The 13,509-nt window shown below is 43.1% G+C and overlaps 1 protein-coding gene across 4 annotated transcripts in view; it reads right to left on the bottom strand.

The window, feature by feature from the left end:
* LOC133640987 (papilin-like) overlaps nt 1–13,509 on the bottom strand; it is a 47,297-nt gene that overhangs the window by 20,198 nt on the left and 13,590 nt on the right. For all 4 annotated transcript variants that reach the window (XR_009824242.1, XR_009824244.1, XR_009824243.1 and 1 more), the window contains exons 4-12: nt 9,080–9,140; nt 5,887–5,989; nt 5,685–5,815; nt 5,484–5,607; nt 5,336–5,416; nt 3,770–3,945; nt 3,579–3,702; nt 3,372–3,498; nt 1,401–1,605 (exon numbers count right to left, since the gene is read on the bottom strand). Coding sequence is in view for 1 of the 4 variants with exons in the window: in XM_062034750.1 (XP_061890734.1) it covers nt 1,401–1,605; nt 3,372–3,498; nt 3,579–3,702; nt 3,770–3,945; nt 5,336–5,416; nt 5,484–5,607; nt 5,685–5,815; nt 5,887–5,989; nt 9,080–9,140 (1,132 nt within the window). In the remaining 3 variants the exon portion in view is untranslated. The remainder of the gene's footprint in view (nt 1–1,400; nt 1,606–3,371; nt 3,499–3,578; nt 3,703–3,769; nt 3,946–5,335; nt 5,417–5,483; nt 5,608–5,684; nt 5,816–5,886; nt 5,990–9,079; nt 9,141–13,509) is intronic.

Below are 13,509 nucleotides of genomic sequence, written 5' to 3'. Positions count from 1 at the left end.
TTTGAAAAAATTTAAAAAAGAATTTATGGAACATCATTAGTAATTTTTCCTGATTAAGATTAATTTTAGAATTTTGATGACATGTTTTAAATAGGTTAAAATCCAATCTACACTTTGTTAGAATATATAACAAACTGGACCAAGCTATATTTCTAACAAAGACAAATCATTATTTCTTCTAGATTTTCCAGAACAAAAATTTTAAAAGAAATTCAAAATACTTTGAAATAAAATTTAAATTTGATTCTACAGATTTTCTAGATTTGCCAGAATAATTTTTTTGAATTTTAATCATAATAAGTTTGAAGAAATATTTCACAAATATTCTTTGTCGAAAAAACAGAAGCTAAAATGAAGAATTAAATTAAAATGTATTTATTATTCTTTACAATAAAAAAAATAAATGTACTTGAACATTGATTTAAATTGTCAGGAAAGAAGAGGAAGTAATTTAAAAGGTAAAAAGGTATTTGTGTTTAAAAATCCTAAAATCATTTTTAAAGGTTGTATTTTTTCTCTAAAATTGTCTTTCTGAAAGTTATAAGAAGCAAAGTAAAAAAATTAATGAATTTATTTAAACAAGTGAAGACCAAGTCTTTAAAATATTTTCTTGGATTTTCAAATTCTATTTGAGTTTTGTCTCTCTTAGAATTAAAAATGTCGGGCAAAGCGAGACCAGCTTGCTAGTAAATAAATACAATTTAAAAAATAGAGGCAGCTCACTGGTAAGTGCTGCTATTTGAGCTATTTTTAGAACAGGCCAGCGGGCTACTCATCTGGTCCTTACGGGCTACCTGGTGCCCGCGGGCACCGCGTTGGTGACCCCTGCACTAGACATTGAAACTATGTTGATTATACATACACGTCCTTTAGAACAGACTTTCAGGTGTACTTGTAAAAGGTGATGTCTAACCTTGGATCCACGTTGTTGGTTGGGAAATGACCAAATTTCAATGTCAAATCAACGTCACAACCATTGAATAAACATTGCCAAAAAGCATGTTGTTTTAATGTTGTATTTGTGTTGTAGAATATTGGTTGGAAAATGACCAAATTTCAATGGTCAAACCAACCTCAGAACCCAACATTGATTAAACGTTGTCAAAAAGCATGTTGTTCCAACATTGTATTTGTGTTGTAGAATATCGGTTGGGAAATGACCAAAATTCAACGGTCAAATCAACGTCACAACCTGACATCGTCCAAAAGCATGTTGATGAAACAACATAAACAAATAAACAAACAATGCCAAACAAACCATGCTTTGGTTTGTTTGGGGACGCCTGGTTTAGACCCAAACCAACACATATACGGGAGTGGAAGACGGGGGGGGAAAAAATGGTGACTCAAGGGGTAAACCCAATCAACACCAAAGAAAACAGGAAGTGGTTGCCTCGTACCTTGTTCGGTCTTGAAGCCTGATGGTCGTCGCACGGGTGCAGGTTGCAGTTCTGCGTGGCCGCCGGAGCCTGGGAGTACTGGCCGCAGTAAGTGTCCTGCACGGTGCGGGGCGCCGATCCGTCGCGGTAGCTGCAGTGCACGCTGCGCACCTGTTTGCCCGCGCCGCAGGTAACAGAGCAGGCGTTCCACGGACCGGTTTTCCAGCTGAGAAGGAAGTCCGTTGTTACACTTCTTTTGTTTTTATAGTACGGGACAAACGCTAATTACGAGGTGTATGCGTTTGTGTGTAGACACTCCGTGTGGATGGAGATCGTTTTAACCCCAAATATGTGTTTTAGAAACTCTCCGTGTTGGTGTGGACCCGGCCTTAGATGAAGAGAGCAGTTGTGATTGTGGTCTACAACTGAAGACTAAGGTTTTGGCCAAGGACTCGCATTGTTGTGGGTTTCCTGCACGTCGTCTTCATTACTAAATGAAAAATCTCATCCGTGGGAGAGAATTCCTCTGACATTTTCAGGTATGTTCCTTTTTTTTTTTTGGAGTGGTCAGCTTGAAGCGTCCCTCTGTCTCGGACTCCCTTGTCGTCATGTTGAAGTTAAGTTAAAGTACCAATGATTGTCACACACACACTAGGTGTAGCAAAATGATTCTCTGCATTTGACCCATCACCCTTGATCACCCCCTGCGAGGTGAGGGGAGCAGTGGGCAGCAGCGGTGGCCGCGCCCGGGAATCATTTTTGGTGATTTAGCCCCCAATTCCAACCCTTGATGCTGAGTGCCAAGCAGGGAGGTAGAGGCTCCTATTTTTATAGTCTTTGGTTTGAACTCACAACCTACCGATCTCAGGGCGGACACTCTAACCACTAGGCCACTGAGTAGGTGACATGAGTGGTATGATTTTGTTTACTAGTTTCAAAGACCCGCCTTATCTTGCCTCTGATTGGCCAGTCTGTAATGTTTGGCCCTCACCTTAGCCAATTGCGACTCATCGTAGGAACACCAACCAATCATCACGGATGTTCTTGTTCATCCAAGTCATTGGATTTTTTTTTTGGCCTGGGTTCGCAGTCAATTTTCTTTCTTTGTAGCTTGCAGCTTTGATGTAAGCTACCTCGTGGTTAAAAAATGTAGTTAAGCTACGTAGCTTAGCTACATGTAGCTTGTTACTGCCCAGCACTGGCTGTCTGTGGAGAAGAAACTAACTTGCCTGAGAAGAAACGAGTAGTTTCTTACTGGTAAATCTCCATCCATCCATCTATTTTCTTCCGCCTATCCGAGGTCGAAGCCCAGACTTCCCTCTCCCCAGCCACTTGGTCCAGCTCCTCCCGGGGGATCCCGAGGCGTTCCCAGGCCAGCCGGGAGACATAGTCTTCCCAACGTGTCCTGGGTCTTCCCCGTGGCCTCCTACCGGCCGGACATGCCCTAAACACCTCCCAATGGAGGTGTTCGGGTGGCATCCTGACCAGATGCATGAACCACCTCATCTGGCTCCTCTCCATGTGGAGGAGCAGCGGATTTACTTTGAGCTCCTCCCGGATGGCAGAGCTTCTCACCCTATCTCTAAGGGAGAGACCCGCCACCCGGCGGAGGAAACTCATTTGGGCCGCTTGTACCCGTGATCTTGTCCTTTCGGTCATAACCCAAAGCTCATGACCATAGGTGAGGATGGGAACGTAGATCGACCAGTAAATTAAGAGCTTTGCCTTCCGGCTCAGCTCCTTCTTCACCACAACGGATCGATACACCGCACCGATCCGCCTGTCGATCTCACGATCCACTCTTCCCTCACTCGCGAACAGGACTCCGAGGTACTTGAACTCTTCCACATGGTAAATCTCTTGATCTTGATTTTTTACGCTTCTGAGGTGAAATAAAAAATCTTCACCTTGGGTTGTTGTTCCAATATTCACTCGTAATAATATCATCGAGTGTCTGAATAATGTATAAATGTCTGCAGAGAAGATGCGCACCTGTAGGTGGAGGGGCAGGCTTGTGCGTTGCAGGTTCTGTTGCTCTCGGGCCGAGCCAGAGAGGCGCAGAGGTAGTCGGGGGAGGCCTCGTTGTCCATGTTGCAGAAGACATTTCGAGACTGGTAGCCTGGGGCAGGGTGACAACTTTCACGACTGAAGAAACCACAACAAGAATTAAGGAGAGTTTCTTCAGTGCGGGTCTCCAACCTGATCCACACTCTGTGCTGCAGGCGGACCACGAGCCGAAGCGCCAGGTGTATCCCTCCCTGAGGTGTCCCACGGGAACGTAGAACTCGTACTGCACTCCTGAGTTGTGCTCCTGGCTGATCAGCTGTCAGGGGAAAAAAACCTAAATCCCCAAACAGTTCCCATGAGTCCTCTTGAGGAGATGCTCTTACCTCCACAACGAGAGGTTCCGTGGTGGGTCCACGGCCGATGATGGTTTCAGGAGTGTGAGGGTCTCCCTCAGCACCTCGCTGGTAGTAAAGCACGGTGCCGGCGATGTTTGTCGCCCGGGAAGACTCAATGGACCAACGGCCGTTCAGGTAGTAATCTCCATGCAGGTTCTTAATGGCTGACCACACACACACACACACGTTACATGCTAGCTAGAAATGCCAGTCGAGTGCATCAAAAATGAAAACCATCTATCCATCCATGCATCCATCTTCTTCTTCCGCTTATCCAAGGTCGGGTCGCTGGGGCAGCAACCTAAGCAGGGAAGCCCAGACTTCCCTCTCCCCAGCCACTTTGTCCAGCTCTTTCCGTGGGATCCTAAGGTAGTCCCAGGCCAACTGGTAGACACAGTCTTATTGGTCGGACGTGCCCTAAACACCTCCCTAGGGAGGCGTTCGGGTGGCATCCTGACCAGATGCCCGAACAACTTCATCTGGCTCCTCTCCATGTGGAAGAGCAGCGGCTTTACTTTGAGCTCCCCGCGGATGACAGAGCTTCTCACCCTATCTCTAAGGGAGAGCCCCGCCACCCGGCGGAGGAAACTCATTTCGGCCGCTTGTACCCGTGACCTTGTCCTTTCGGTCATAACCCAAAGCTCATGACCATAGGTGAGGACAGGAATGTAGATCGACCGTTAAAGTGAGAGCTTTGCCTTCCGGCTCAGCTCCTTCTTCACCACAACGGATCGATACAGCGTCCGCATCACTGAAGACGTCGCACCGATCCGCCTGTCGATATCACGATCCACTCTTCCCTCACTCGTGAACAAGACTCCGAGGTACTTGAACTCCTCCACATGGGGCAAGCGCTCTTCCCCAACCTGGAGATGGCACTCCACCCTTTTCCGGGCGAGAACCATAGACTCGGATTTGGAGGTGCTGATTCTAATCCCAGTGGCTTCACACTCGGCTGCAAAGCAATCCAGTGAGAGCTGAAGATCCTGGCCAGATGAAGCCATCAGGACCACATCGTCTGCAAAAAGCAGAGACCTAATCCTGCAGCCACCAAACCGGATCCCCTCAATGCCTTGACTGCGCCTAGAAATTCTGTCCATAAAAGTTATGAAAGGAATCGGTGACAAAGGGCAGCCTTGGCGGAGTCCAACCCTCACTGGAAACGGGTCCGACTTACTGCCGGCAATGCAGACCAAGCTCTGAAACTGGTTGTACAGGAAGCGGACCGCCACAATCAGACGGTCCGATACCCCATACTCTCTGAGCACTCCCCACAGGACTTCCTGGGGGACCCGGTCGAATGCCTTCTCCAAGTCCACAAAGCACATGTAGACTGGTTGGGCAAACTCCCATGCACCCTCAAGGACCCTTACCCAGAGTATAGAGCTGGTCCAGAGTTCCACGGACCATCTAATAAGTGTCAAAACAAGAAAACTAAACACATTCAGTAGAACCTCGATTTACGAAGGCCTCTATTTGCGCCCTTTACGGTTTACGAAGTTTTGTACGACTCGTTAATGAACAGCACTCCAGAGCTACCGCACGGGCACTTACCAAAGTAGTTGCGTGTGGGCGTGTTCTCTCTGATGCTGATGGAGGTGGCTCCAGCAGGGATGGTGAACATCTGGTTGTAGCCTGGTGGGGATGAGACAGCGGTTCAGTTTGTAGGACGGCTCACTGCCTTCAGACCGAGGGCAAATACCTTGGGTCAGATACTGCGTGGAGAAAGACCTCTTGACCAGGGAGCAGGACTGTCCCCTGCCCCCGCACTGCAGGCATGGGTCCTCCTGCTGCCGAGACTCCAGCCTGTTGTCACAGCCCATACGCTGCGACACATGGTCAGGACACAAGTATTATGACAGGGGGCGGGGGGAGGACGGCAGCGCAAACCGTTACGCCCCACCTTGCAGACTCCCTCCACGCAGACGTCCCTGCGACCGGGGTGACACAGTGTCCCGTCCACCACGGTGGCGCCGTGGCGGTAAAAGAAGTTCTCTCCCTTTGGCATGCAGTTGAGTTCACAGGGGTTGTCACCTGCCGGAGACGGAACGAAGCATTTTCTCTTAATTTATTGACATTTTCAGCTGTAATTCTGGATGTCTGACCTCCATAATAGGGCAGCCAGGTGTACCGGTTGCCCTTGAAGTCCTCCCCGTCAAACTGAGCGCACTGCTCTTCGCGGAAATCCCTGGATCCCTCTGGACAGTCCTGGGTGAGGACAATGCGACACATTTGACTATTGAATACTATTTAGTACGTGCCTGTTCAGGTCTGTTTAAAATGTCGCAAAAGTAGTCCAAGAAATATCATGTTGTCCAAAGAATTGAGCTTAAGTTACAAACTTGGAAAAAAAAAGTCTGCGGGCTATAGAGCGTTTTCTATTCGGGCTCCAGTACTCTGGAATGCCCTCCCGGTAACAGTTAGAGATGCTACCTCAGTAGAAGCATTTAAGTCCCATCTTAAAACTCATTTGTATACTCTAGCCTTTAAATAGACCCCCCCTTTTTAGACCAGTTGATCTGCCGTTTCTTTTCTTCTCTCCTCTTCTCCCCTGTCCCTTGGGAGGGGGAGTTGCATAGGTCCGGTGGCCATGGATGAAGTGCTGGCTGTCCAGAGTCGGGACCCCGGGTGGACCACTAGCCTGTGCATCGGTTGAGGACATCTCTGCACTGCTGACCCGTCTCCGCTCGGGATGGTTTCCTGCTGGCCCCACTATGGACTGGACTCTCGCTGATGTGTTGGATCCACTGTGGACTGGACTTTCACAATTTCACAATATTATGTCAGGCCCACTCGACATCCATTGCTTTCGGTCTCCCCTAGGGGGGGGGGGGGGGGGTTACCCACATATGCGGTCCTCTCCAAGGTTTCTCATAGTCATTCACCGACGTCCCACTGGGGTGAGTTTTTCTTTGCCCGTATGTGGGCTCTGTACCGAGGATGTTGTTGTGGCTTGTACAGCCCTTTGAGACACTTGTGATTTAGGGCTATATAAATAAACATTGATTGATTGATTGATTGAAATGAACTGAAGTGATTTGATCCGTTTATACCAATATTTATTTGGAGTGAAGTCAGTTCGACATAAAAAAAATTGGCTTTGATGTACAAAACCCCAAAAGCAGTGAAGTTGTCACGTTGTGTAAATGGTAAATAAAAACAGAATACAAAGATTCGGGTGGTTCTTTTCCTCTTTGTTCTGGGAGGACACGACGTCCACAGTTTCCAAAAACAATTTGAAATGTGGACTCGTCAGAACACCTTTCCACTTTGCATCAGTCCATCTTAGATGAGCTCGGGCCCAGCGAGGCTGGCTGCGTTTCTGGGTGTTGTTGATAAATGGCTTTGGCTTTGCATAGTAGAGTTTTAACTCGCACTTACAGATGTAGCGACCAACTTTAGTTACTGACATTGGTTTTCTGAAGTGTTCCTGAGCCCATGTGGTGATATCCTTTACACACTGATGTCGCTTTTTGATGCAGTACCGCCTGAGGGATCGAAGGCCCGTAATATCATGGCTTACGTGCAGTGATTTCTGCAGAGTCTCTGAACCTTTTGATGATATTACGGAGCGTAGATGGTGAAATCCCTAAATTCCTTGCAATAGCTGGTTGAGAAATGTTGTTCTTAAACAATTTGCTCAGGCATTTGTTGACAAAGTGGTGACCCTCGCCCCGTCCTTGTTTGTGAACCACTGAGCATTTCATGGAAGCTGCTTTTATACCCAATCATGGCACCCACCTGTTCCCAATTAGCCCGTTCACCTGTGGGACGTTCCAAATAAGTGTTTGATGAGCATTCCTCAACTTTCTCAGTTTTTTTTGCCACTTTTTTGAAACATGATACAGGCATCAAATTCCAATTGAGCTAATATTTGCAAAAAATAACAAAGTTTACCAGTGTGAACATGAAATATCTTGTCTTTGCAGTCTATTCAATTGAATATAAGTTGAAAAGGATTTGCAAGTCATTGTATTTTCTTTTTATTTACCATTTACACAACGTGACAACTTTAGTTTTGGGTTTTGTACATGCCTGTTCAGTTGTGTTTAAAATGTGACAGGAAGTCACTGACCCTTGCTATATCAGGCCAAGAAAAATCATGTCATCTTCCAAGTAGCTTGCCCAACACTGACCCTTTATACCAGGGGTCACCAACCTTTTTGAAAGCAAGAGCTACTTCTTGGGTACTGATTAATACAAAGGGCTACCAGTTTGATACACACTTCAATAAATTGCCAGAAATAGCCAATTTGCTCAATTTACCTTTAACTCTGTTATTATTAATAATTAATGATATTTACACTTAATTGAACAGTTTAAAAGAGGAGAAAACACGAAAAAAATGACAATGAAATTTTGAAACAGTTTATCTTCAATTTCGACTCTTTAAAATTCAAAATTCAACCGAAAAAAAGAAGAGAAAAAGTAGCTAATTTGAATCTTTTTGAAAAAATTAAAAAAAGAATTTATGGAACATCATTACTAATTTTTCCTGATTAAGATTAATTTTAGAATTTTGATGACATGTTTTAAATAGGTTAAAATCCAATCTACACTTTGTTAGAATATATAACAAATTGGACCAAGCTATATTTCTAACAAAGACAAATCATTATTTCTTCTAGATTTTCCAGAACAAAATTTTTAAAAGAAATTCAAAAGACTTTGAAATAAGATTTAAATTTGATTCTACAGATTTTCCTGAATAATTTTTTTGAATTTTAATCATAATAAGTTTGAAGAAATATTTCACAAATATTCTTCGTCGAAAAAACAGAAGCTAAAATGAAGAATTCAATTAAAATTTATTTATTATTATTTACAATAAAAAAAAATTTTACTTGAACATTGATTTAAATTGTCAGGAAAGAAGAGGAAGGAATTTAAAAGGTAAAAAAGGTATATGTGTTTAAAAATCCTAAAATCATTTTTAAGGTTGTATTTTTTTCTCTAAAATTGTCTTTCTGAAAGTTATAAGAAGCTTTGTAAAAAAATTCATGAATTTATTTAAACAAGTGAAGACCAAGTCTTTAACATATTTTCTTGGATTTTCAAATTTTATTTGAGTTTTGTCTTTCTTAGAATTAAAAATGTCGGGCAAAGCGAGACCAGCTTGCTAGTAAATGAATACAATTTAAAAAATAGAGGCAGCTCACTGGTAAGTGCTGCTATTTGAGCTATTTTTAGAACAGGCCAGCGGGCTACTCATCTGGTCCTTACGGGCTACCTGGTGCCCGCGGGCACCACGTTGGTGACCCTTGCTTTATACTTAATACAATTAATATTTGAGCTTACCTCAGTGTTGCAGGTGAGATAAGACTTCTCTGGTCCCACACAGTTGTGTCCTCCGTCGGCCCTGTTGGTACCCAAAAACACTTAGCATCATTTCATCAACTAATGGCCAATCATTAACCATTTGCAAGTAAGACAGAAGCTACGACAATGCTCCTTTCCCCCCCAAGTGGCTTAGCACAGCCATTCCTCAAACTGTGGCTCCATCTTGTGGTACGCCAAATAATCACTTTGCCATTTCTAATATAAAGTAGTGTAAAGTTCTTACTTATATCTGTCAGTAAACTCGCCATGAAAGCGCTAAAACATACCGGTGTAGTGAGTTTACATTATTCACCCAAGGAACTTTACTTATTAGAGAGTTCCGGTCGGACGGTTTTTCACGCCGTTATTGATTGAAGTGTGAATGTCATTAAAACAGTTAGCTGCATCTTTTGACACTTCTTCCACTCCCGTCCTTGCACGCTACACCGCTACAACAAAGATGACGGGGAGAAGACGCTGTCGAAGGTGAGCCACGTAAATAAAACGGCGCATCCTGAAGCGACTTGAAGATGATGTGTAAAACATCATCTATGCAACATTTTGACCAAAGAACCACCATTACATGTTATGTAGACCAGTTGTCCCCAACCTTTTTGTAGCTGGGGACCGGTCAACGCTTGAAAATTTGTCCCACGGACCGGGGGTTTGGGGGGGGGGGGGGGGGGTAATGTTTTTTTTTTCATAAAGAAATCCAATCATGTGTGCTTACGGACTGTATCCCTGCAGACTGTATTGATCTATATTGACATACACATACACAATATGTATATATTGTGTTTTTTATGTTGATTTAATTTTTAAAAAATTTTTTTATTTTTTTTATTTTATTTTTTTTTATTTCTTGCACGGCCCGGTACCAATCGGCCCGGTGGTTGGGGACCACTGATGTAGACCACAAGGAAGTGTTTTACATTTAGAGAAAAAATAAAAATTTGACCCCATGTTTCCCACACATTCATTTATTTGTGGCGGCCCGCCACGGAAGAACTACGTCTGCCACAAATTTAAAAAAATTTTTTTTTTTTTTTTTTAAAAAAAAAATGTAATTTAATTTTTTTTTTTTTTTGTCCTGTCCAGCTTCTCAGGCAAATCATATAGTTGATGTAGATGCCCATATCAGCTGTTCAGATTTACTTTACAAAAGAGAAGTCTTGTTGCCTTATTTGTATTTGACCACTACTGTTTTCTGTTTATTTGTTACTGACTGTGGCAGGACACCTCTGCCTCTGTTTCACTTTATGTTGCTGGTAAATAATATGGTTGTAGTAGTAGGCTAAAGTTAAATTATTTAGTATGCACTAATTAAAGGGGCAGAGCTTTAGGAGACATTTTAGCTTTTATATTTTATAAGATATATTTTTTGTAAGAACCACAATTAATAGATATATTTCAGTGAATAACTTATTGTTCAAATCTGTATATAAATATGTACATAAAGTGTTGTAATTATATTGTAAAATGGATGGATGGATGGACGTTTTAAAACAAAACTGTTATTATTAATTAGTAAGTATACATTTTTTTAGCCTTTTTAGAGAAAATCATATCATTGTAGTAAATTATGCAAATTACTCGATGATGTCATGTTGACCACGCCCATAGCCACGCCCCCCACCGCCACAGGTATCTTGGCAGTTTATGGGAAACACTGATGACCCCTTTAATGCGCCTTATATAGGGTTGCAAAATTCCGGTAATATTCAAAGTTGGAAACTTCCCATGGGAATGAATGGGAATAAACATTGAATGCAACATGCAAGATCTTGCAGCGTGATTAATTAGCTAAAACAACCTGATTTAATGCAAATTCAGTAGAATTTCAACCCTGCACTGTGCATTCCTCCCTTCATTCCCATGGACGGTGTCCAACTTTGAATAATCCAAACATGGTCAATATTTCCAAACTTCCCGAGCTGATTCTTAGTTTATATTCTAATTAGGGTCCAATAAGCCCAAATAGTAAAGAGAAATTAAAAAAAGCATGTAAACAAACAGCTTGGGGCTTAAATAATGAGAACAAAATGGAATATTATTGAAATAAAAGGTTCCTTTTGGATGAAACTGATTTGTCTTCCGTCTTTGCTAAAAGGGCATGTGAGTTCATGAGCCATATATACACAAACATATACTTCTATGCAGAGAGATGTTTCCTAAAATAAGCAGAGTGCGCCCGCAGACGACCGCAATTCCACATTAAGGGGCGTCCCAGCCTGTGAATAAACTTCTATTTGGAGAAGTCTTCCTCCAAATAAGCAGCACAGAACCACAATGAGGATGTGTGACTTTCCATACCACCTCTTGGGGCTTGTGTCCGCCTGAAACGGACGAGATGGGTGGGAAATAAACGCCAGGAGACGTTTTTAATCCTCCCCCGCAGACGGCGGGCAGGAAAAGACGACCGGTTTGAGTTGGACGCTCTCCCTGATGACCACGCTTGAAGAAGACCTCACGTACGCGTCTACGCTAATAGTAATAAGAAGAATTCAAGCGGCGAGCGGCGTTTAAACGGGCCATCGCCCGCGTCGCGCCGTTGGGTTTACGGCGCAACCTAACGGGTTTGACTCACCCGCCAAGGTCTGGACTTGTGAAACAGAGTTATTGACGTTTGCTGTTTTGTAGCAAACATTCAGGTCAAAGTTTGGCGCCATACCACGCCCACATCTTATGGCATAGGAAACATTGGCTCACAATTTATCATCACCTATATGTGTAGTATCTGTCATTTTAACCATGACTCATTTGGTCCGAGTCCCTAGGAGGAGTTTGTTAAAGTACGACCCCTTTTTTTCGCCAAAAAAAGGCGAAAAACCATCGGAGCAAAGTTTGGCGCCATGCCACGCCCACATCTTACGGCGTGGGTAAAATTGGTTCGCAATTTATCATCACCTATATGTGTAGTATCTGTCATTTTAACCACGACTCATTTGGTCAAAGTCCCTAGGAGGAGTTTGTTAAAGTACGACCCCCTTTTTTCGCCAAAAAATGGCGAAAAACCATCGGAGCAAAGTTTGGCGCCATGCCACGCCCACATCTTATGGCGTAGGAAAAATTGGTTCACAATTTATCATCACCTATATGTGTAGTATCTGTCATTTTAACCACGACTCATTTGGTCAAAGTCCCTAGGAGGAGTTCGTTAAAGTACGAACCCTTTTTTTTGCCGATAAGTGGCTAAAAATCATCGGAGCAAAGTTTGATGCCATACCACGCCCACATCTTATGGCGTAGGAAAAATTGGTTCGCAATTTATCATCACCTATATGTGTAGTATCTGTCATTTTAACCACGACTCATTTGGTCAAAGTCCCTAGGAGGAGTTTGTTAAAGTACGAAACCTTTTTTTCGCCAAAAAATGGCGAAAAAGCATCGGAGCAAAGTTTGGCGCCATACCACGCCCACATCTTATGGCGTAGGAATAATGTGTTCACTATTTATCATCAACTATATGTGTAGTATGTCATTTTAACCACGACTCATCTGGTCAAAGTCCCTAGGAGGAGTTCGTTAAAGTACGAACCCTTTTTTTCGCCGATAAATGGCTAAAAACCATTGGAGCAAAGTTTGGCGCCATGCCACGCCCACATCTTATGGCGTAGGAAAAAATGGTTCGCAATTTATCATCACCTATATGTGTAGTATCTGTCATTTTAACTGTGACTCATTTGGTCAAAGTCCCTAGGAGGAGTTCGTTAAAGTACGACCCCTTTTTTTTGCCGATAAATGGCTAAAAATCATCTGAGCAAAGTTTGATGCCATACCACGCCCACATCTTATGGCGTAGGAAAAATTGGTTCGCAATTTATCATCACCTATATGTGTAGTATCTGTCCTTTTAACCACGACTCATTTAGACAAAGTCCCTAGGAAGAGTTCGTTAAAGTATAACTCCTTTTTTGTTGCCAAAAAATGGAGAAAAACCATCGGAGCAAAGTTTGCCGCCATGCCACGCCCACATCTTACTGCGTGGGTAAAATTGGTTCGCAATTTATCATCACCTATATATGTAGTATCTGTCATTTTAACTGTGACTCAGTTGGTCAAAGTCCCTAGGAGAAATTCGTTCAAGTATGACTCCTTTTTTTCGCTGATAAATAGCGAAAATTCATCGGAACAAAGTTTGGCGCCATGCCACGCCCACATCTTATGACGTAGGAAAAATTGGTTCACAATTTATCTTCAACTATATGTGTAGTATCTGTCATTTTAACCACGACTCATTTGGTCAAAGTCCCAAGGAGGAGTTTGTTAAAGTATGACTCCTTTTTTTCGCCAAAAAATAGCGAAAGACCATTGGAGCAAAGTTTGGCGCCATGCCACACCCACATCTTACGGCGTAGGTAAAATTGTTTCGCAATTGATCATCACCTATATGTGTAGTATCTGTCATT

This window comes from Entelurus aequoreus, linkage group LG23 (assembly GCF_033978785.1).
Source record: "Entelurus aequoreus isolate RoL-2023_Sb linkage group LG23, RoL_Eaeq_v1.1, whole genome shotgun sequence".
In the NCBI taxonomy this organism is placed as follows: Eukaryota; Metazoa; Chordata; class Actinopteri; order Syngnathiformes; family Syngnathidae; genus Entelurus; species Entelurus aequoreus.
Note: the sequence above shows the minus strand (reverse complement) of the source record. Positions and strands in the feature narration are given on the sequence as shown.